The 25,905-nt window shown below is 40.1% G+C and overlaps 1 protein-coding gene across 6 annotated transcripts in view; it reads left to right on the top strand.

Annotated features, from left to right (window-relative positions):
• The window catches only part of PAM (peptidylglycine alpha-amidating monooxygenase), a 214,696-nt gene that overhangs the window by 146,789 nt on the left and 42,002 nt on the right, over positions 1 to 25,905 (top strand). For 4 of the 6 annotated variants that reach the window (XM_056537530.1, XM_056537527.1, XM_056537528.1 and 1 more), the window contains exon 15: positions 11,468 to 11,779. The exons of the other annotated variants lie outside the window; for them this stretch is intronic. In XM_056537530.1, the coding sequence (XP_056393505.1) occupies positions 11,468 to 11,779 (312 nt within the window). The remainder of the gene's footprint in view (positions 1 to 11,467; positions 11,780 to 25,905) is intronic. 6 annotated transcript variants of the gene reach the window in all.

Below are 25,905 nucleotides of genomic sequence, written 5' to 3'. Positions count from 1 at the left end.
TGACAGTCTATAAACTATATATGCCTAAAAATGACAAGAGATCATAAACTCACCATTAAAATAACCAGCCATCTGTCTTGGACATGCGACTGCACCAGCCAATCGATGGCTTTAGTGGTGGTGTCCCAGCTATGCTAAGGTTAATGGCTATAGAAAGTTGGCTGTTGCTGTGACAGAAGTCACCCCATCATTATGCCACAAAGTTCAGTTGAAAAGAAGGTGTTTGAATAGTGTGTGTAATGTCTTTTATTATAGACCATTTAAAGGGGTCTCCAGATAGGCCCCATTTCCTAGAAAAAATGCATGATGCAGACTGCACACACTCCATTCATTTCAGATGAATGGAATGTTTGCTATCTGCTACATGTGCTTTTTCTGAGAGCCAGGGCCCTGTTCTGGAGATCCCAGGGGGTCCCAGTGGTCAGACCCCCTGTGTTTAGAAATTTATCCCCTATCCTGTGAATATTGATTTTCACTGGACAATCTATCAAACTATAATTTTTCCACACATGACGCCTTAATGGATGCAATAGTGCAACAAATGATCCCTTTTCTTAAATTTGCCTAGTGTGCCTTTAACCAAATGATTTCTGTTCTCATGTTGGGTGCGGAATTTAATGTGAGGTATACTTCATTGTTTTGGAACAGCAGACACAACAACTATCATAGTTGTATGGTATGAAGAACCTTTAGCTTGCTAAGGGTATGTTCGCATCTATAAAGGAATCCACCAGAAAAGCGTTTTGAGGTATACCAAAGAATCTCTGCGATTAACCATTTCACTATAGTGAACTGAACATAGTCACTACTAGACTGTCTGTACTCCAGATATATACATTTGCTTGCAGGAAATAAGAACCCTAAACCAACACGAGTAGACTACAGGTGGCCCATTAAAGTCCATGACTGATATATCAGGAGAATACTGTTTCTGGTATTCTGATTTAAAACAGTGACATGGTACACTTCACAAATGTACACATATCCTTAAATGGGCACTGTCGGATACAAAAACTTTTTATATCTTATACATCTTGGCAAACCATTAACCTTTGCAATATACTTAATAATAAAATTGTATTTCCTTTTTATAGAAAGCATGGCTTTGTCCAAGCTGAAGCACAGGCATGGACAAAGTCTAGTAGGTGAGGGTGGGCTAGCACTCCTCTGTGCTCTCTCCTGTCTGATAGTACTCCTCTGTGCTCTCTCCTGTCTGATAGTACTCCTCTGTGCCCTCTCCTGTCTGATAGCACTCCTCTGTGCTCTCTCCTGTCTGATAGTACTCCTCTGTGCCCTCTCCTGTCTGATAGTACTCCTCTGTGCTCTCTCCTGTCTGATAGTACTCCTCTGTGATCTCTCCTGTCGGATAGCACTCCTCTGTGCTCTCCTGTCTGATAGTACTCCTTCGTGCTCTCTCCTGTCTGATAGTACTCCTCTGTGCTCTTGTCTGTTTGATATTACTCCTATGTGATCTCTCCTGTCTGATAGTACTCCTCTGTGCTCTTGTCTGTTTGATATTACTCCTCTGTGCTCTCTCCTGTCTGATAGCTCTCCTCTGTGCTCTCTCCTGTCTGATAGTACTCCTCTGTGATCTCTCCTGTCGCATAGCACTCCTCTGTGCTCTCCTGTCTGATAGTACTCCTTCGTGCTCTCTCCTGTCTGATAGTACTCCTCTGTGCTCTTGTCTGTTTGATATTACTCCTATGTGATCTCTCCTGTCTGATAGTACTCCTCTGTGCTCTTGTCTGTTTGATATTACTCCTCTGTGCTCTCTCCTGTCTGATAGCTCTCCTCTGTGCTCTCTCCTGTCTGATGGGACTCATCTGTGCTCTCTCCTGTCTGATAGCACTCCTCTGTGCTCTCTCCTGTCTGATAGGACTCCTCTGTGCTCTCTCCTATCAGACAGGAGAGAGCACAGAGGAGTACTTTCAGACAGGAGAGAGCACAGAGGAGTACTATCAGACAGGAGAGAGCACAGAGGAGTGCTAGCCCACCCTCACTTACTGGACTTTGTCCATGCCTGTGCTTCAGCTTGGACAAGGCCATTATTTTATAAGCCATGATTTCTATAAAAGGAAATAACATTCTTATGAAGTATGTTAGAAAGGTAAATTTTTTGCCATGATGTACAATATGTAAAAAGTTTTTGAATCTGACAGTGCCCATTTAATGTTTAAAGGTTCACCTTCATAACCAGTTTTCTTATTTTTATTGCTAGAATACATTTGAAATGAAGAATAAAAAGTTTCATCCTGGATCTTACAGTAATGTTTCCTACCATGCCCATATGTCCTCCTACCTATCTTCTATAGTGAAGAAAACTCTTTAAAAAAATCTCTTGTGCAGTATGCTAATTAGAGTTAACTAGTCCTCAGGTAATGTGACAGCCCAGAGTAGTCACCATGCCCCGGCTGTGATCACACTTATTCATTCCCTAATCACACCTACTCAAGTGTGAGTAGGTCACTGCTCTGCTCCCTGTATTCTCGCGGAGGCCTAGGTCCCCTTCAGTGAGAAGAGCTGTGATGTCAGCCATGCCAGGGCTGTCAGTCACAACTGAGCAGGCGTGATTATGGAATAAATAGGTGTCTACTTGGGGATGGTGCCCTGATGTTTAGCTAAGCATAATTGGCATATGGCAACGGAGAGTTTTAAAACAGTTTTTCTTCACAACTGGACAGGAAGATATATAGGCATGGTAAGAAACATAATTGTAAGATGTAGAACATTCTGCTGGTAGTTACAGTATACCTATGTAGTGCAGCTTATAGGTAACTATGTTGTAAACTAATGTCCGACCTTTTCTTGACACAAAGACTGGGGATAGACTATGCTGTTAGGTACAGTATTATGCGTAGCCTTTAAATATAATCTTTAGTGTGTGAATAATTCTCTTCTACACTGTTTGACTAGTTTTACTGTAATTGCCAGCAAACTGTTTAGCTGAAGAGGGTATTTTGAGTTATAAGTGATAATGTTGCTTTGTTCCATGTCCTCACCATCGCTGATGTGTTTCAGGTAGAGGAACGTGTTTTTCTTAATTATGATTTACTTAGGGAAGTGCACTAATAACTGTAGTAATTATTTTCTGCAATGAGATTTTCTCACCTGAGGGACTTATCTTCTAGATCTGTGTATGGAAAGTCTGCCTTCTATAACTGGAAAGTCAAAGATTGTTTGCAAACATGACATTGTCTATTAGGTCATGTTTTCTGGTTGCATTAAAACAGGACTTTTATTAGGTAGTCTTTTTACCATGACTTTCCAAACTGGTATGTATTGTATGAAGTCTAGCACTTTAGGACAGATCCAACAATCAGCCATAACATTGAACCAATGACAGGTGAAGTGATTAAAATTGATTTACAGTCATGGCCCTAAATGTTGGCACCCCTGATATTTTTCAAGAAAGTGAAGTATTTCTCACAGAAAAGGATTGCAGTAAAACATATTTTGCTATACACATGTTTATTCCCTTTGTGTGTATTGGAACTAAACAAAAAAAAAAGGGAGGAAAAAAAGCAAATTGGACATAATGTAACAACAAACTCTACAAATGGGCTGGACACAATTATTGGCACCCTTTCAAAATTGTTGAAAAATAAGATTGTTTCAAGCATGTAATGCTCCTTTAAACTCACCCCGGGCAAGTAAAAATCACACCTTAAAGCAGATAAAAAGGAGAGCAGTCCACTTATTCTTTGCATTAGTGTGTCTGTGCGTGTGTTTGTGTCCGAGATTTTGGGTCTTCCAGCAGGACAATGGACCCCAAACATACGTCAAAAAGCACCCAGAAATGGATGGCAACAAAGCGCTGGAGAGTTCTGAAGTGGCCAGCAATGAGTTCAGATCTAAATCCCATTAAACACCTGTGGAGAGATCTTATCTCCAATAAGAGAGACCTGGAGCAGTTTGCAAAGGAAGAGTGGTCCAACATTCCGGCTGAGAAGTGTAAGAAGCTTATTGATGGTTATAGGAAGCGACTGATTTCAGTTATTTTTTCCAAAGGGTGTGAAACCAAATATTAAGTTAAGGGTGGCAATAATTTTTTCCAGCCCATTTTTGGAGTGACCTTATGTCCAATTAGCTTTTTTTCCTCCATTTTAATGGTTTAGTTCCAATAGACACAAAGGGAATAAACATGTGTATAGCAAAACGTGTTACTGCAATCCTTTTCTGTGAGAAATACTTCACCTTCTTGAAAATTTCAGGGGTGCCAACATTTACGGCCATGACTGTATCTAATTACTGTGGACCTGTTAAAGGGATGGGATCTATTAGGGCAGGAAGTGAACAGTCTGATCGTTAAAGGGGTAGTCTAGAGAATTTTTTTTCTTTTCATCAAAACTAGAGACAGTCATTCAAATGCAAGTTACTTCAATTAAAAAATCCCAAGCCTTCCAGTAATTATCAGCTGCTGTATGCCTTGGAAGAAGTTGTGTAGTTCTTTCAAATAAGACACAGTGCTCTCTGTTGCCACTTCTGTCTATGTCAGGAACTGTCCAGAGAGACAGAGGTGGCACCAGAGAACACTCTTTCTGAATGGAAAAAAAGTTTATATTTTGTATGCAGGAAAAAGGAGTAAGCATAAGGATCTGAGCAACATTACATAAAGAAGGTTCCAGCTGGCAGTAAAAAACACATGCACTGTCCTGGTACTGTTTTGCTGGTTGCTGCTCTGAGCTTCCTGTGTTGTGTTCCGACACACAGGAAATAGCTGCATTCAGTGATTGGCTGTGCAGACATTTCCTTTGTGGCAAAATAAAGTAGGTGAGTAAAGTTTAATTTGTTTTACTGCCACCCTAAGCACTTCTAAATTGAATCTAACATGGGCCAAGATTGGTTTAGATCATCTCCAAAATGGCCAGTTCTTCCAAAAGCGATCAAAGGAAGCACAATCAGTACACTGGAAACAGGGTCATGGATGCTCAAAAATAATTGATGCATAGGGGAGTAATGGCCAGCCCATTTGGCCCAGTCCAACAGAAGAGCTACTATGGCACAAACAGTTTTGTGGAGTCTGTGGCTCAGCAAGTCATAGCTGTTTTGGCGGCACATTGGAGACCTATACAGTATTAGGAGGGTGGCTTTTATGTTATGGTGGATTAGTGTGTGTGTGTGTGTGTTTATATATATATATATATATATATATATATATATACATACATAAGTATTTCTCACAAAAAATGATTGCAGTAACACATGTTTATTCCCTTTGTATGTATTGGAACTAAACCAAAAAAGGGAGGAAAAAAAGCAAATTGGACATAATGTCACACCAAACTCCAAAAATGGGCTGGACAAAATTGGCACCCTTAACTTAATATTTGGTTGCACACCTTTTGGAAAAAATTACTGGAATCAGTTGTTTGCTATAACCATCAATAAGCTTCTTACACCTCTCTACACCGGAATGTTGGACCACTCTTCCTTTGCAAACTGCTCCAGGTGTCTCTTATTGGAAGGCCTTTTCCCAACAGCAATTTTAAGATCTCTCCACAGCTGTTCAATGTGATTTAGATCTGGACTCATTGCTGGCCACTTCAGAACTCTCCAGCGCTTTGTTTCCATCCATTTCTGGGTGCTTTTTGACGTATGTTTGGGGTCATTATCCTGCTGGAAGACCCAAGATCTCAGATGCAAACCCAGCTTTCTGACACTGGTCTGTACAGTGCGACCCAAAATCCGTTGGTAATCCTCAGATTTCATGATGCCTTGCACACATTCAAGGCACCCAGTGCCAGAGGCAGCAAAACAATCCCAAAACATCATTGAACCTCCATCATATTTCACTGTAGGTACTGTGTTCTTTTCTTTGTAGGCTTCATTCCATTTTCGATAAACAGTAGAATGATGTGCTTTACCAAGAAGCTCTATCTTGGTCACATCTGTTCACAAGACGTTTTCCCAGAAGGATTTTGGCTTACTCAAGTTCATTTTTGCATAATGTAGTCTTGCTTTTTTTATGTCTCTGTCAGCGGATGTTGACGGATAGTTTGTGCTGACACTGATGCTCCCTGAGCATGCAGGACAGCTTGAATATTTGGAACTTGTTTGGGGCTGCTTATCCACCATCCAAACTGTCCTGCGTTGACACCTTTCATCAATTTTTCTCTTTCTTCCAGGCCCAGGGACATAAGCTACAGTGCCATGGGTTGAAAACTTCTTGATAATGTTGTGCACTGTGGACAAAGGCAAATCTAGATGGAGATGGACTTGTAACCTTGAGAATGTTAATATTTTTCCCACAATTTTGGTTCTTAGGTCCTCAGACAGTTCTCTTCTCCTTTTTCTGTTGTCCATGCTTAATGTTGCACACACAGACACACAATGCAAAGACTGTGAACTTCTCTCTTTTTTATCTGCTTTCTGGTGTGATTTTTTTTTTTATATTGCCCACACCTGTTACTTGCCCCAGGTGAGTTTAAAGGAGCATCACATGCTTTAAAATTTTTTTATTATTCCACAATTTTGAAAGGGTGCTAATAATTTTGTCCAGCCCATTTTTGGAGTTTGATGTGAAATTATGTCTAATTTGCTTTTTTCCTCCCTTTTTTGGTTTAGTTCCAATACACACAAAGGGAATAAATGTGTGTAGCAAAACATGTGTTACTGCAATCCTTTTCTGTGAGAAATACTTAATTTTCTCGAAAAATTTTAGGGGGGCCAACATTTACGGCCATGACTGTATATAGGAACATTAGGATGAACCCTAGGCATGGAAGCTACAGCTTCAGGCAGTCTTATAAAATAAGAATTGTCTTAGTACGGTTGCCACTTTATTGGTGCTTTTATTAATATCTGATTATTCGCTGTTTTCTCCATGTTAATTGCTTTTCTTTATTATTGAGCTGGTAATTATTGCCGGCATATGGCTTATTTGACTTTGGACAGGTCCCATTGTGTGCGCTTAGTCTAGTCGCTTTAATGTGATGCTTAATTAGGCTCATAAGATTTGCCAGAAAGCCTAGAAAGGTTTATACAAAATGGTATGCTATATATGTGAGCATACTCTGTGTAGAAACTGGATTGGTTTTATTGCGGTTTCCTCTCATAGAAATACTTGTAAAGTTATTGCAAAATGTATGGAAAATTACCATTCATTTTGATAGAATTTTCACTATGTCTGATGATCTACTTTTTGTTTATTTTATTATTTTTTTTTTTATTAACACCTTTCACCAGCATGCGTTATGGCTTTTATTGCCCAAGAAGTTTTTTTTTTTTTTTTTACATTTCCCATTGTCAGCTTCCAAATGATATAATTAGTTAGATTTTTCCATTGACCCAGTGTTTGTTTTTTCGGTGAGGCAAGTTGTACTTTGTAATACCTTCAGTTTGGGGTTCTATTAAAAAGAAGCTTTTCCTTCCTTCATCTTCCTCATTACCACCTGGTGAGTTCTTTGATTCACCTCGGCCACTATGGTTATCAATGGTGTTATCTAAAAGTATACATACATACATATTAAAATTGTTGAAAACAATTTAAACCAAAGTGACTGTTTGTCGGCTAAAATGTAGCAATGAACAATTGTTTTACTAACCATTGACAGACTTTCATTGGCTCAATTGGATGGTATTGAATATGTACATTTCTGTGTTTATTGCATCTCAACTGTTTGGATGCTGCTACCCTCTACCAAGGAATAACCAAACAGAAATGTGCAAGCACCAAAACTGGTTTGTAGAAGTGCAAAGTCATAGTTGTTACTCGTTGCAGCATATGTGGTCTGAGGGCTTGAACTGATTTTGCCTGCTGGGTCATAGTTTCTTGTCCGTATATATGCATTGTAGATGGTTACCTGTGTTGAATTTTTTGGGCTCTATCCTTTTCACACTCCATAGTTAGCGCGTTGTTAACAAAGAGATATCCTAATATATCGCCTTTTAACCCCTGAACGACGAAGGACGTAAAAGTACATCCTGGTGATGTGGTACTTAACGCACCAGGATGTACATTTACGTCCTAAGCATAACCGCGGGCATCGGAGCGATGCCCAGATCATGCGCGGCAGGTCCCGGCTGTTGATCGCAGCCAGGGACCCGCCCGTAATGGCGGACACCTGCGATCCCGCGGATGTCCGCCATTAACTCCTCAGATACCGTGATCAATACAGATCACGGCATCTGCAGCATTGCGGACACTAAAATGGATGCTCGGATCACCCGCAGCGCTGCCGCGGCGATCCGATCATCCTGCACTGCAGCCGGAGGTCCCCTCACCTGCCTCCGCTGTCTTCCGGGAGTCTTCTGCTCTGATCTGCCTTTCCGCAGACCAGAGCAGACGATGACCGATAACCCTGATCAGTGCTGTGTCCTATACATAGCACTGAACAGGATTAGCAATCGAATGATTGCTATAAATAGTCCCCTATGGGAACTATTAAAGTGTAAAAATAAAAGTAAAAAAAGTTAAAAAAAATAAAGTAAAAAAAAATTTGAAAAACCCCCACCCCCAATAAAAACGTAAATTGTCCCATTTTCCCTTTCACCCCCAAAAAGTGTTAAAAAAATATTTTATATACATATTTGGTATCGCCGCGTGCGTAAATATCTGAACTATTAAAATAAAATGTTAATGATACCGTATGGTGAACGGCGTGAACGTATAATAAAAAAGTCCAAAATAGCTGCTTTTTTATAACATTTTATTCCCAAAATTTTTTATAAAAAATGTATTAAAAGTTTTATATAAGCAAATATGGTATCAATAAAAAGTACAGATCACGGCGCAAAAAATGAGCCCTCATACCCCCGCTTATACGCAAAAATGAAAAAGTTTAAAGGTCTTCAATATAGGGGGATTTTAAACGCACTAATTTGGTTAAAAAGTTTGTGATTTTTTTTAAGCGCAACAGTAATAGAAAAATATGTTATCATGGGTATCATTTTAATCATATTGACCCAAAGAATAAATATCACATGTCATTTTAACCGTAAATTGTACGGCGTGAAAATGAAACCTTCCAAAATTTGCAAAATTGCGGTTTTCTTTTTAAAATAGTATTTTTTTGGTTGCGCCATACATTTTATGATAAAGTGAGTGATGGCATTACAACGGACAACTGGTCTCGCAAAAAACAAGCCCTCATACTAGTCCGTGGATGAAAATATAAAAGAGTTATGAGTTTTTGAAGGCGAGGAGGAAAAAACTAAAACGTAAAAATAAAATTGTCTGCGTCCTTAAAGCCCAAATGGGCTGCGTCCTTAAGGGGTTAAAAGGGTACTCCAGTGGAAAACCGTTTTGTTCAGATCAATTGGTGCCAGAAAGTTAAACAGTTTTGTAAATTACTTTTATTAAGAAATCTTAATCCTTCCAGTACTTATCAGCTGCCGTATGCTCCACAGGAAGTTGAGTTGTCCTCTCTGCTGCCACCTCTGTCCATGTCAGGAACTCTCCAGAGCAGGAGAGGTTTGCTTTGGGGATTTTGTCCTACTGTGGACAGTTCCTGACATTAACAGAGGTGTCAGCAGAGAGCACTGTGGTTAGACAGAAAAAAACAACTCAACACCCTGTGGAGCATACAGCAGCTGATAAGTACTGGAAATATTAAGATGTTTTAATAGAAGTGATTTACAAATCAGTTTTAACTTTCTGGAACCAGTTAATTATAAAAAAAGAAAAAGATTTCACTGGAGTACCCCTTTAGCCCCTTAACGACGCAGGACGTAAATGTACGTCCTGGCGAGGTGGTACTTAACGCACCAGGACGTACATTTACGTCCTATACATTACCACGAGCATCGGAGCGATGCTCGGGTCATGCGCAGCAGGTCCCGGCTGCTGATAGGCCAGGGACCCGCCGGTAATGGCCAACATCTCGCAGATGTCTGCCATTAACCCCTCAGATGCCATGATCAATACAGATAACTGCATCTGCAGAGCTGCGGTCACTAAAATGGATGATCGAATCGCCCGCAGCGCTGCCGCGGACATCCGATCATCCAGAGCAGCAGATGCATGTCCCCTCACCTGCCTCCGCTGCCTTCCACGGGTCTTCTGCTCTGGTCTGAGATCGAGCAGACCAGAGCAGAAGATGACCGATAACACTGATCAGTGCTATGCCCTATGCATAGCACTGAACAGTATTTGCAATCAAATTATTGCTATAAATAATCCCCTATGGGGACTATTAAAGTGTAAAAATAAAAGTAAAAAAAAATGTGAAAAATGTTCCCATTTTCCCCCTAAAAAGTGTCAAAATAAATAAATTAATTAATTTAATAAACATATTTGGTATCACTGCGTGTGTAAATATCCGAAATATTAAAATATAATGTTAATGATCCCGTACGGTGAACGGCAAGAACGTAAAAAAAATTAAAAAAAATCCAAAATGTTTTTTTTTTTACATTTTATTCCCAAAAAATGTATTAAAAAAAGTATTAAAAGTTTTATATATGCAAATATACTTACAGATTACAGCGCAAAAATGAGCCCTTATACTGCCACTAGTATAGAAAAATGAAAAAGTTATAGGTCTTCAAAATAGAGGGATTTTAAACGTACTAATTTGGTAAAAAGTTTGTTTTTTTAAGCACAACAGTAATAGAAAAATATGTAATCATGGGTATCACTTTAAATGTATTGACCCAATGAATGAAAAACACATGTAATTTTTACTGTAAATTGTACGGCGTGAAAACGAAACCTTCCAAAATTTGCAAAATTGCTGTTTTCTTTTTAATTTCCCCACAAAAATAGTATTTTGTTGGTTGCGCCATATATTTTATGGTAAAGTGAGTGATGGCATTACAAAGGACAACTGGTCGTGCAAAAAAAAACAAACCCAGATACTAGTCTGTGGATGAAAATATAAGAGTTATGATTTTTTGAAGGGGAGGAGGAAAAAACAAAAACGTAAAAATAAAATTGTCTGAGTCCTTAAGGCTAAATTGGCTGAGTCCTTAAGGGGTTAAAGGCTGATCCGAAACATTTTGTGTTCTGCCGCACTGCACTGAAGTTGGCAAGTACTTTTAAGTTGTGATCTTTTGACTTATATAATGTTGAAAGAAGGTCACTTCATAAAGAATCATAGATGGCAGTTTTTTTTTTAATAATAGTCTATGCACCATTGCATATAAAAGTGCATTTTGTTGGGAATTAAATTTCCTATTTGTATAGATAAAATCATTTTATGTCATCAATGCACTACATAATTCAGTTCCTATTGTACAAATTCAATAATTGGAAGATTATTTCAATGATAGTGATAAAATCTCAATAAAATGAGCCAAGAACAGTCAGATGATTCTGCTTAGGAGTGCCAGACAGACCCATCTGCTTCTATTTATATATTGGATGCACTTGCAGCCCCAGAAAATGTTCTCCATTTAGTATTGTATATGAAGCATGGATGTGCTCGGTAAATATGATGAAGATAAATTGACGTTTTTGTGTCCACTGTGATCTGTCTTAATCTCCTTTTCTCTTCTATTTTTATCTGTTCTGTTTCTCCTTGCACAGGTGATTTCTATTCCGTCCTTTCCAAACTCCTTGGCGAAAGGGAAGATGTTGTTCATGTCCATAAATATAACCCCACTGATATTATAGGATCTGATCTTGTAGCAGAGATCACTAATGTGGTACAAAAGAAAGACCCTGGCTGGTACATATCCAGACAAGTCTTAGCACATGACGAGAGGCCTGATGCCATTCTGGTCAGAGATCGAATTCACAAATTCCACAAGTTAGAATCCACACTGAGACCACCAGGCAATATGCTGTCCCTGGTTCAGCCAGCTAGACGTCATCAAGTGGACAACCAGCATCCAGGAGGTTGGTTGGGAACGTTCTCCAATAACTCTGCATATGCTTGCTTTACATAAGCCTGAAGGGAATTCTGGAGATAATCCAGAAAAACTCGCATTGAATGTGTGACAATCCTATATTGTTCTTGTGTGAGTAGCTAATGGATAAAATTTGACCTTTTCTGAGGTCTCATTATGTTGACATCCACGACCAATACAATAACCAATCCAGCAGTAAAATCGTATTACAGGGACAATATTATGCAACTTAATATTGGACTAGCTCCAACTGTGAACTTGCAAAGCAGTCTCCTGACCAAACACATTTACCAATGGATGTCATTTGCAAACTGAACTTTAGTGAGTCAGTACAGGCATAAGGGAGATAACACTGAAAGAGCCAAGATCAAAAGCAGAACAGCATGAAGAGGCGCTAAAGTTCCTGCTCTATTAATTGGCCTTTTTATCTCTAGCCCTGTGTCCACAATGCAGGCTTGAAATCCTGACTCATTCCCTTCAGGTTTCTATGGCAGCAAACCATGACGGCATTGCTTTTGTTTTAATTCGTGTTGTGGTCTCTACGATATTGATTGTGTTTAGTCTTTCTTGCTAATGTGGAAAGCCAGATAATAGTATGGCATGTGGCGATTATCCTTTTAAAAGTAAGCAATATGTATGCATGGCAGACATCTGTGCGTGGGCTGCTCTGCAGGCTGTCTTCACATCCCTGGCTGCCAAGCCGATGTTTCCAAATACATCTTTTCGTCTCATATTAATCATTCACTACATTCCTCTCTTCTTTCTTTTTTGTGTGTATTTAGAGCTCGTATTGCATGGTGCTTCTGTTGCAAACCCCCCAAAAAATCAATAGCTCTACGGCATCATTGTTAATACATCAAGTTAATGTTGCAAAAGCTTAATGAATAGAAGTCATTATTATTGACTTTACTGTTGTGTTGAGCAGATTTCTTTATGAAGATGTTTAAGATTGATGAGATAACCATTATCTTTCCATTGTTTCTGTATTTCTGTAAAATTTCAGATTTTTTTTTATTTTATTATCTACATATTTGCTGTATGGTCTTTCTTACTAATATGCTACCGATTTGGGGCTGTGGAGCAGATGGGTCCTGTTAAAAACAGTATCCAAACATATTGGCCCTCATTTACTAAGAGTGTTGTGTAGGTTTCTTTGTGGGTTTTAATTCCCTACAATTTATTTCCCACAGTATTTACTAAGGCTTCCCTACATTTTCCACTTTCCCTACACTTTGCTTTTTTTACACATGCTCTGATCTGTCAGGTTTTCCTGAAATCCACCACATTTTATCTGGAAACCTTAGTAAATATGTTGGGTTTTTGTGAAAAAGTTGGGAACACGCCCCTTTTCGGAGACCACACCCCATTTTCCAGGCGACCACACCCCTTTTTCGGGTTTTCTCAGCAAAATGGAGAGTTAGTCGGGTTTTTTTCAATTCTGGCGCAAAATCTGGCGCAGACAGAATTTCTGGCGCAATGCGACAGAATCTGGCACACAACCCGACAAAAAATGTCGGGTTTGCAATAGTAAATGAGGGCCACTGTGTTTTTTTTTTTTTTTGTTTGTTTGTTTTTTTATAGAACTCAACAAAGGGCATCTTGTAGTAACATTATTTTTTTTTTAAATAATCATTAAAAAGCCTATGCTATATTGCAGAGATATGCTGTGAATCTAGTCATATGGTAGTACACAGTTTCCATTCACTTCAACTACCAAGGCTTTGTTTTCAGATGGGCATCATAAGGCGGAGACCAGCAGAGAACGGAGCCTATTTGAAATGGAAGTGGCAGGGGGTTGATGAGGGGTTGATTATTTTTATTGACATGCATTCTGCATACTCTCAGTACCTATAGCACTCCCAGCTGCTTGAACACAGAATCCATTTGGTTGTACAATTAAAGTGAAATTTTTTTCCCAATAGATTGCATATGGCAGTTCCCTTCCTATTAGCCATGACCACACGTAGCCTACTTCAGCTGCTGTAGTGATGTGGCTTACCATGGCTGCTAGAAGCACAAAGTGTAATAGTTCTGTTTAGGACACTGGGCCGCTCGAGGTCTTTATTTCTGTACGCTGCTATGGAAATGGCTGCTTTTAGTGTAATTATCTCTAGTACATTACACAATATGATTTATGAACTGTCAGATACATTTTTCTACCATATTTTGCTGGATTGAATGCCAACAAGCTGGATAATTAGAAGAGGCATAATGTGAGCAGTCTCATTTCCTCCAGATTCACTAGTGACTAACATAAATATATAAATGGATCATCCTGTATGAGAAGATGTTTTAGCCACAGAATATTTTTCTTTTCTACAGGACAAGCCCTTTGTCTGGATTCATTATTGACACATGTTAAAGGGCTACAGTTTATTTCTTAGTTTTATTTGCAAGCAGTAAATTTCTAGGAACAAGGGGGCAGTTTCCTTGGCAAAACTTAGGGTGTATTCTGTCTACACTGTACCTAATAACTATGGCTGCTATTGTGCCTTTTATGATACTTTAATACATTTTTGGGCTCCATGAAAACACAGGTTAATAGTTTCTGGTTGGATGAGCCAATCTGAGTTAGCTTTCATTTTTTCTAGTTGGCATGCTTAGTACGATACTGAAAATAGAATGTACAAATTATGTTTTCATCAATCTATGTGACTATTTTGTAACCACTATGTAGCTACGTATCTATCATCGGTAAAGCTATCCTTCTCCTACAGGGCTTGAATAAAGTTAAATGGGAAGTTCAGTAAATGCCTAGTACTGTGGTCTACAAACTGTGGGAGGTCCTCACTTTGGACTCTACTGACCTACAAGATTATGTAGCCCTGTTTTCAGCTTAGTACAGTGGCATACAGTCTGGACAATGATACATGCAGACTACTACAGAGATATGTGCAGATGCCCAGAATCTTTGGCCCAGTGCCCCGATCACCAGCAATTGTGACTTTTCAGCTGCATCTGCTTCCTACCATACTGTGGTCAGCATAATGCTTAGCCCTTCACTCATGGGTTTTGGACCACTTGGGGCCCTATGACAGTATCCCTGCAGGCCAGCAAGATGCAGTGCCATCATGCCTCCTGTCCCAAGTGGTGCAGTATGGGGGTGTTGGAAATGTATTACCCAGTCAAGGCACTTTGGGGACTATGGGGGGGGGCATGGATTTTGAGTTGGGAATACTAGGTGGGGTGCTGCATCATTACATAGAGAATATGTGGTGCATCATTAACAAGTGGGGGCTCTGTAGGGGCATCAGTACTGAGTGGGGTAATTGTTGATGCATCAGTAGTGAGTGGGGTGTGCAAAGAGTGCTTCATTCTCTTGTAGGGTCACAAAGGGGCATTATTATTGAGCAAGGGTCATTAAGGGCTTTATTACTGAGTGGAGGTCACTAAGGAGTAATAATAATAAAAATAATACTAGGTCTTAAAGATATTTAGAAAAAAATCCACAAGGGCACCATTGTCTGCAGATTTTCCTCACAGTAGCAAAGTAGAGACTTCAGAAATCTCAACCACATTTTGAGGAAAGAAATTGCAGCAGAAATGAACCTGCAATGTAGATGTTAATACAGCAGCCTGTCAATTGTGTCCACTGTAGATTTATTGTAATGTTTTTCCCAATGACTTCAGTGGGGAAGACAAAATTTACAGATAAATCTACAGGTGTTATGGGTTGTAGATATAATGTGCATTTTCTACAAAGTCTGTAACTGCAGATTTGAAATGCATTGACTTTTTTTTATTAGACAGATTTGCTTTTACTGTGGCTATATGCAAAGGAAGATGCTATTATCTTCATAATGTAAGGCTACTTCGAGGCAATTCAGACCCGTTGAGCAAAAAGAGCATTAGTTACTCATGGCTTTATATGTGGCTGATAATGCTTGGCTTATGATTGACCATTCGGCAGCATTCTTGGCCAGTGAAACAGTTTTTGTTAGTTTTGAGGTGAAGGGTCTTTGTAAAACAATGGATTTGCTGCAAATCAAACAGTGCAAAATCATTTTATAGTTTCCTTGTGCAAAAAGAACTGTCCAGCTAAATGACAAATTGGCCTTCCATAACATTTTAACATAATGTTGGAAGTTTTACATTTGCTAAATAATGTTATAAACTACTTCAACCAAACTTGAGCACCACGTATTCTTTTGGCATTTGCCAATCCCAAGTTCATGTACAGTGGGGCAAAAAGTATTTAGTCAGCCACCAATTGTGCGAGGTCTCCCACTTAAAAAGATTAGAGGCCTGTAATTTTCATCATAGGTATACCTCAAATATGAGAGACATAATGAGAGAGAAAAATCCATAAAATCACATTGACTGATTTTTTATTTTTTTTTAAAGAATTTATTTGCAAATTTATGGTGGAAAATAAGTATTTGGTCAATAACAAAAGTTCTCAATACTTTGTTATATGCCCTTTGTTGGCAATGACAGAGGTGAAATATTTTCTGTAAGCCTTCACAAGGTTTTCACACACTGTTGCTGGTATTTTGGCCCTTTCCTGTCACTGGGCAACACAGACTTTTAACTCTCTCCAAAGGTTTTCTATCAGGTTGAGATCTGGAGACTGGCTAGGCCACTCCAGGACCTTGAAATACTTCTTAAAAAGCTGCTACTTCGGTGCCCGAGTGGTGTGTTTGGGATTATTGTCATGCAGAAAGACCCAGCCATGTTTCATCTTCAATGCCCTTGCTGATGGAAGGAGCTTTTCACTCTAAAATCTCACGATACATGGCCCCATAATTTTTTTCCTTTTACATGGATCAGTTGTCCTGGTCCCTTAGCAGAGAAACAGCCCCAAAGCATGATGTTTCTACTCACCATGTTTCACAGTAGGTATGGTGTTCTTTGGATGCAACTCAGCATTCTTTCTCCACCAAACACGATGAGTTGAGTTTTTACCAAAAAGTTCTACTTTGGTTTCATCTGACCATATGACATTTTCCCAATCCTCTTCTGGATCATCCAAATGCTCTCTAGCAAACTTCAGAAGGGCCCGGACATGTACTGGCTTAAGCAGGGGGACACGTCTGGCACTGCATGATTTGAGTCCCTGGCGGCGTAATGTGTTACTGATGGTAGCCTTTGTTACTTTGGTCCCAGCTATATGCAGGTCATTCACTTAGTCCTCCCATGTGGTTCTGGGATTTTTGTTCACTGTTCTTGTAATCGTTTTGACACCACGGGGTGAGATCTTGCGTGGAGCCCTAGTTCGAGGGAGATTATCAGTGGTAGGGATCGACCGATATCGGTTTTTTAGGGCCGGTACCGATAATCGGTGGAGTTTAGGGCTGATAGCCGATAACTTATACCGATATTCCGGTATAAGTTATCAACTATTTATCCCCCCGCGACACCGCTGCAGATCATTGATTTAAAGCAGGCTCTTTAAATCAATGCACTGCAGTGGCTTTTGCGGTGCCATAGGCCGCCGCCACCCGCTTCTCTCCCCCTGCCTGTACGGGGGTCCTGAGTCCTATCACCGCGACCGCCGCACCGTGACCGCCCCCCCCCCGCAACATGTCCGGCCCCCCAACCCGCCGCACCGCATCGCACCCCCCACCGCACCGCCCCGACCCATTGCCTCCCCGGTTTTATAATTACCTGATCTCGGGGCCCACGCTACTTCTGGCTCCTGCTGCGTCCTGCGTTACGCTGTGCGCAATGATGAGTGACGTGACGTGCGCGACGTGATGTCACCGTCAGTGTGCACAGTGACGGCTCAGGAGGACGACACAGGGGCCAGATGTAGAGTGGACCCCGGGCTCCGGGAACAGGTAATTATAAAACCGGGGATGGGGGAGGCAATGGGGCCAGGGCGGTGCGGTGGGTGGTGCAACGTGGTGCGGCGGATCGGGGGGGTGGGGGGGTGCGGTTGCGGTGCGGCGGGTCGTGGGGGTGGGGTATTTTTCCCAGCTTGCAATGCTGCTGAGACCTGACTCACTAGCCAGCTGATGACAGGGAGCCTGTCTGCTTCAATGGGTGGAGGGATCAATCTGCAACTAATTCAACAGCTGTAGGCACCCTGATTGAAAAACACACTGATTTGAATGGATGCAGCTCATTTATGTTTCAATGGGTGGGATAGCTGATGTGTGGGATGGAGGAAGATGGAATTGTGGGATTTGTAGTCAAAAAAAGAAAAGTCAAACAGGAAATATTAGTTCACAAACAGCTAGCCACAGTGTTATGGTAATCTCACAACATAGCCATTTAGCCCCAAGACAAGCGCAGATCCTTCCTAAGCATGTCCATTACTGTCTGCCAGGTACATACTAAAATCACCTTATGGTGGATAACACCTTTAATACAGGTAACGAGTTGAGGACAGAGGAGACTCTTAAAGAAGAAGTTACAGGTCCGTGAGAGCCAGAAATCTTGCTCGTTTGTAGGTGACCAAATATTTATTGTCCACTATAATTTGCAAATAAATTCTTTAAAAATCAAACAATGTGATTATATGTTTGTTTTTTTTCTCATTGTGTCTATCATAGTTGAGGTATACCTATGATGAAAATTACAGGCCTCTCATCTTTTTAAGTTGGAGAACTTGCACAATTGGTGGCTGACTAAATACTTTTTTGCCCCACTGTATCAGAGTGCCAGAGGGGGAACCTTAACCCCTTAAAGACTCAGGGCGTACCTGTATGTCCTGAGTCAACTCCCGTTCTATAACGCGGGGCCACAGCTCAGGGAGTTGTTAGGGATCGCTGCTGCGAAATCGCGGCATCCAGAACAGCTGTAGGACAGCAGGAGGGTCCCCTCGCCTGCCTCCTGGTTTCCAATCGCCGAATGACTGCTCAGTGCCTGAGATCCAGGCATGAGCAGTCAAGCGGCAGAATCATTGATCAATGGTTTCCTAGGAGAATCCCCCCGCGACACCGCTGCAGATCATTGATTTAAAGCGGGCGCTTTAAATCAATGCACTGCAGTGGCTTTTGCGGTGCCATAGGCCACTGCCGCCGCCACCACCCGCTTCTCTCCCCCTACCTGTCAGGGATGTTCGGGCCATCCTTCCTGTAGTGTCCAGCAGCATTCCGGGTGGAGGGTGAACCGGTCCGGGCTGTCCTTCTTCTCCGGGGGTGCTCTTCTCCACTCCGGGCAGGCTCCGGCCTAGTAACGCAGCATAGACGCCGCTGCGCAGTGACGCCCGTGCGCAGCGATGCACCTGACGTCACAGCGTAGCGGCGTCTATGCAGCATACTAGGCCGGAGCCTGCCGGAGTGGAGAAGAGCACCCTTGGAAAAGGACAGCCCGGACCGGTTCAACCTCCACCCGGAATGCCGCCGGACACTACAGGAAGGATGGATGGCCCGGACCACCCCCATTACGGGTAAGTTTAATTTTTTTTTATTGACTCGGAGGGTTGGGTAGGGGCCCGACCGCAAAAATCCATACCGTGGGAGAAAAAACCCGGTATCCAGTTCATACCGGTATTACCGCCCAGCACTACGGTGGGGAGTGCGGTGCGGTGGGTCGGGGGGGGGGGGGGGGGGGCGGTTGCAGTGCGGCGGGTCGGGGGGGGGGGGCGGCTGTGCGGGGGGCATCATCGGCTTATCGGCATGGTAATTGCCGATAATGCCCAAAATCGTGATTATCGGCCGATAATATCGGCCATACCGATAATCGGTTGATCCCTAGTTATAGCCCCCTATGGGAGCTATATCATTGTGAAAAAAAAGTTAATAAAGATCATTTAACCCCTTCCCTAATAAAAGTTTGAATCACCCTCCTTTTCCCATTTAAAAAAAAAAAACTGTGTAAATAAAAATAAACATGTGGTATCGCCGCGTGTGAAAATGTCTGAATTATAAAAATATATCATTAATTAAACTGCACGGTCAATGGTGTTTGCACAAAAAAATTCCAATGTCCAAAATAGCGTATTTTTGGTCACTTTTTATATCATGAAAAAAATGAATAAAAAGCAATCAAAAAGTCAGATCAATGCAGAAATGGTGCCCTCATACCACCTCGTATGCGGAAAAATAAAGTTATAGGGGTCAGAAGATGACAATTTTAAATGTATGTAGTTATGATTTTTTTCCAGAAGTACCACATAATCAAACCTATATAAGTAGGGTATCATTTTAATCGTATGGACCTACAGAATGAAGATAAGGTGTCTGCGTTGTAATAGATAGATTTTTGGGTAAAATGACTGATGTCATTACAAAGTAGAATTGGTGCCGCAAAAAATAAGCACATATGGATTTTTAGACGCAAAATTGAAAGAGTTATGATTTTTTTAAAGGTAAGGAGGAAAAAACGAAAGTGGAAAAACGCTCAGTCCTTAATGGGTTAAATCATTGCATTAAACTGAAGTGGTTTTTGTACTATAAATCACTGCGAGTGATGCTTCCAATTTGGTCTGTGATCTCAGGCTTGTATGCAGTTGCCCGGCTATGGATACCCACTTATGTTAATTCCTGATGTCATTTCCAGGGAGTCTGAAGTTCAAACATTGGTATTGCACTCATAATTTTTTATGGGATACAACAGTCATATTCTGTGAGCTCTTATTGACTATACCGAGGTGTTATACATAATTCCAGCACTTGCACTTGATCTGTACTAGTAGTGATGTAGCATCCTATGCTGCCTGGATGTACTGTAACTTAGCTCTTCAACATATTTTACTGGTAGTGTTTGTTTCATGACTGTATGAATCTAAAGAAAATAATTTTCCAAAATGGAAAATCTCAATCTCCTGGGTTGTAACCTTCAATAATTATAAAATAAGTAACATGGCTAATTTAAAGGGATATTCCTATATCATGAATTAATTTCAGATTGGTAGGATATGCCATTATTTTGTGATTGATAGGGGTATGACATGTGGAATATTTGTGAGAGTAAAGGGGACATAGCACTAGTGTAGCACAGGAAGGAAAGGAAATACGTGAAAGTAAATGGGTTCAAATACCCCATGCACATATATAAAAGGATTGAAAGATTTGATATAGGTAATCAGGTAGACATTATTATTCATCTCAACTAAACACTATTAACCTATGTCTTTACTTCTCTGACCCTATATGTGGAGCCTAATAAACCTGAACAACTTCTCTTTCCGTGGGTAGGGCTGAGTTTACCTATAGGCACAGAAAGCCTATAGGCAGTACTGGGAGATTGGTGCCTGGACACAGTATTTATGTGTGTCCAGCTATATTGCAGAAAAGCTTCCATGGTGGAAGCAATCATTTTTTGTTTTTAGAAGTTAGAAAATAATTTTTTTATTACAGTTTAAACTAGTGTAAGACCTGTATTAATGTGCTTTAATGGCATCTCATTGTTAAGGGATATAGACTATTATTCTGTGTCGGACAATTACTTGGCATGGTGGAGCAATTGGCGGAAAGCAGAAATAATTACAGTGTGAACTAATTTATCAGACACGAATATAACAGTGATAACCGGCTCACACGGCACTCACAGGGCAATGAATAGTACGCTAGTCATGTCCTAACACTCTCTTCCAACTCGCTTGGCATTCGGCTTGTGCCATTCTGATTTATAGCTTAAAGCCTTGACATTTTCTAATGACCATTCAGTCTCTTAATTGAGCAGCCATTTATAATGATCATGTCTTTCTGATTGCTGATGTGCCCTGGTGCCACAGAAATATATATTATTTTCAATATTTTCACTGTACAACCTTAAATAACAATGAAGTACTTTCTGTGGATGTTCATCTGAACAGCAAGTGACAAGGTTATTAGCACCTCCCGAAGTCCACTTGTGGTTTCCATTGGATTAGAAAAACATGTCTGCTTTTTCCAAGAAAATGATCAATTATTTTTTTCTAAAGGCTGGGTCTTGTTTTACAGCTAAGGCTCATGTGATGAGATGAGGCATGTTGCCACAAAAGGTGCCATCAATAAGAGTATTACTTGTTCTGAAAGAAAGCAGCCATGTTCTTCTAAACCAGTACAACCCCAAAATCACATAGTCAATATAAATTGTTAATACTCATCAAAAAAGGATTCATGGCTATTTAAAGAGGTCTTGTAGCCAAACACCTACAGACACCCCCGCCCCCCCCAAAAAAATAAACAAATCAATAAGTAAATAAATAAAATGAGATTTTAATATTAATAGCTTAGGATGCTTTAATAACACACAGTTTTGTGATACGCTTCCCAACCCTTAAGTTTGATAGTTTGCTGGCAGTTAAGGGAATCAACTAACCTATAACAGAAAGAACCAGCAAAAAGGACCATAGAGTAAAAATATATTCATTGGGGAAGATTTATCAAAACCTGTCTAGAGGAAAATTTGCTGAGCTGCCCATAACAGCAATCAGATTGCTTCTTTCATTTTTGAAAAGGCCTCTGAAAATGATAGAAGCAATCTGGTTGCTATGGGCAACTCAGCAACTTTTCCTCTGGACCGGTTTTGACAAATTCCCCCAATGTAAAGATAGGGTAAAGAAGCAAGAAAAAAGGATGGGGAAGGGGGAATTTCTCAAGGGCAAAAAAAAATTATATTCCAAGATGCATTCAAAAGGAAAATATAATGTACAAAGGAGTATATTAATAATTGGAGATTTTCCTACTTTTAGTGATGGAAAATATAGATTTTATTAATGTCTGGAGAACATTATGCTTAACTCTTCTTTACTACTTTGGATTAGCAGCAAGGGTTAAAACGGGATACAGGTAATATGCAAATTAGGCATACAGAATAGCCAATCAGCATCAGGTACATAGGTGATAGGTGTAGATAATGTACTTCCTCTTCTTTGATGCACAAGAAAATACTTATTAAAGAGTCAAAATAAGTCTCAACATAGAATGTCAAAACAAGAACATTAAATAATTATCAAAGATCTTGAAAGGTGAAGTCTTCAACATTGAACGATGAACTTCAGTTATGGTAGGAGAACAGACATGAATTCTAGGTGGAAGACAATTTGAAGTCTTGAAGAAGTCTTTCGTAATGAGGAATTAAGCTGGAAGAAATAAGAGTAAATGATAATAACATTGGGTAGGGTAATCCAAAGGGATAATGTTCATCTCCTGTCCTTAATAAAATCTATATTTTCCGTCACTAAAGGTAGGGAAATCTCCAATTTTATTTCAGGACGGAGACTAACATTATGCTTGTGTGTAAAGCTATAACAATATAAATGAATATATAAAATAGAATTAACAAAATAGTAATACAATAAACATATTTATATATATATATATACACACAAAGATTATAACTCAAACAATGACCATGGAAATATGAGGTTCAGGTCTAAAATAAAAGGTTTTGAATATGAATTCTGAGGATTGGCACCTTTCATAATATCTGACAAAGATCCTCCTTCTTGACATAGTTTTGTGGACATAGCACCTCTGGTAGAATGTGCACTAAATATGGAGATGTCAATTCCAGCTAAAGACATAGTTTTTCTAACCCATCTAGCTAAGGTGGTGGAAGAAACTGGAAGGAAAGGTTTGCAAAAGGATATAAGCAATTGAGTTGAATTAGGAAGTCTGAATGGAGAAGTCTGCTCATAGACTTTGAGACAGCGAACAACACAAAGATTTTCCTTGAGAGGGAAAGAAGGATAAAATACTGAATGAAGGTTCGTTTTTGTTCGTCAAGATACAGAAAAAAGAACCCCATTCGAATGAATTGTCTGAGATATGTCAAGGGCTTTAACATCTGAGATCCTTTTAACAGAAATAAGGCAAAGTAAGACTGTAAGTTTGAAAGATAAATGTTTAAGGGATAATTGTTCATTGCCCCCCCCCCCCCCCCAAGAATCGAGAAGCTTGAGAATCAATGATACATCCCATTTAGAATGATATTTGGGTTGAGGGGGACATCTGAATTAAATACCCTTCATTATTTCGCAAATTAAAGGGTGTTTACCAAAAGACATGGAGTTGATAGGAGCGGGATAAAAAGAGATAGCGGAACGGTACACATTAATGGTACGATATGCTTTACCAGCATCAAAAGATGCTGAAAGGAAATTTAAGTGCTTGAGTCACAGGTGCATGTACGGGATGCAAATCCCGCTGCAAGCACCAATCAGACCAAAGTTTCCAGGCTGATCTGTAAGCAGATCTGGTACCTGGGGCCCAAGCGTCTGAGAGAATATCTCTAGTCGATTGAGAGAACTCTGAATCTTATCCTGTTGGCCCGAAATGAGCCAAGCCACTAGAGTCAAAAGATTTGATGTGACAAGAGGAGGAGGATGCCCGAAGGGATCCTGAATGATTAGCGGATGAGAAGAATTTGAGAGAAATTGATCACCATTCCCAATATCTGGGGAAACCACGATAGTGTTGGCCACAAAGGAGTTATCAATACCATGCTTGATTTTTGCGATTTGACTAGGAGGAGAACTCTCGAAATTAGAGAAAACGGGAGAAATGCATAAAGATTTTCCAAGGGCCAGAGATGCAGAAGAGCATCTATGGCTTCCACTTCTGAATCTTCTTAGACCTCAACCTAAACAAACTGATGAGGGCATAATTAGAATTATCGGGACCTAAGATAATAATGCTAGAGAAGTTTTTAACATCCTGACTAAAAATTGGCCAATTTTGAACGCAGATGCAGATATTTCTCCCTTTATTTCACCATGTCCCTCTGTCACCTATCGGAGAGGCATGAGTTTAAATGACCGACTTGTTCATAGCCACTATACCCGCCCTGAATCCACCAATTGGTTAAATAAAAGTGTTTCCAGCATGTTAGGATGTGGAAATTGCAGGGCGTGTCCCTACATTAAGGTTGGCTCAAAGATCACATCATCAGTTACTAGTATACCTTACACAGTCAGGGACTGTGAAACGTGTCAATTGTAAAACAAGAGGTGTGGTCTACATATGCCAGTGTACCTGCCCAATGGATTATATAGGAAAAACAAATTGTGAGCTTCGTCGCAGGATATTGGTACAGCATGAAAGGGAAACACCAGTGGCACGCCATGTCAACACAGTGAATCATGGTAACCGTAATGTGCAGAAATTTTCTGTAATTGAATATGTACGACCATCTATGTGTCTTGGGGACCATGACAAGAGGATCCTCTGTAAAGAGGCAGCTTGGATTTATCGTTTTGAGTCTCAACAACCGAATGGCATGAATGAGAGTGACATTTTCTTGCTTCATATGTTAGCTAGTAGGGTTGACATCTGGGTTTAGCCTGTAAGAAACTTTGGTTATCATCACAAGAAGGGATTTACCAAAATATATTTATATTATTATGGGATATTACCCACTATCATCTATCAGGCCTATTGGATTGATGGTGTTTGTCCCTCCCTTTTTGAAGCCAAAGCAAATATTTGGCTACTAGGGGATGAGGTAGCCACTCCCCTGATCTAGGGTGTTTAATTTATCCTGGATCGAAAAATGGTTGTCTGGCACTATCCAGAATGACCAATTTTTTGGTCTTCTGTATCTAAAATGACTTTATCATCATCACCAGAGATGTCCTCATAATCAGAACTGTCTTTCTGGTCCGAAAGATCGGCTTCCTTAGAGGAACACTGGTCAGGAGATTCATTATATGAGTCAGGTTTTGCCCGGTGAGAGACTCTGACAGCCCCTTTGCTAGTATTCACCTCACGGGCAGAAGGTAAGGGATGCACATTTGTAGCATCAACAATAGTGCTTTTTGAAAAAGCTTTATATTTTTCCTGGTCTTCAGTCTTTTTGGACTTTATGGGATGTTTTCCAATAGGACTGGTAGATAGGTGCCTTTTATGGGAGGCCTTCCCTGAAATCTTAAAGCCTTCTGCCATCTTGGAAGTGGATTCTTCCGCTGACCAGAATTGGTCAGAAGGAGTAGAAGGAGATTTAGATGTGGAAGTTTTGGACATAACTAATGTGACAGATTTCGCTATCACATCAGGAATACCAGACAATGTGGTATGTACCGCCGATTGAACAGACTTATTTCTCATCAACAAACTCAAATTGTTGAGTTTCAGCAATTTTTGTGGCGTCCTCATTGGCCATTGTATATGGTAAAATGTGTAAATATATTAAATATTGCTATATAAATATATGTAAATACTAATGTAAATAGATGATAGTAAAAAATATATATGTGTAAAATTAATAAATTAACTTAATAATTAATATAAATATATAGAA

This window comes from Hyla sarda, chromosome 1 (assembly GCF_029499605.1).
Source record: "Hyla sarda isolate aHylSar1 chromosome 1, aHylSar1.hap1, whole genome shotgun sequence".
NCBI lineage: Eukaryota > Metazoa > Chordata > Amphibia > Anura > Hylidae > Hyla > Hyla sarda.
The sequence above is the reverse complement of the archived record's forward strand: the minus strand, read 5'-3'. Positions and strand labels throughout refer to the sequence as shown.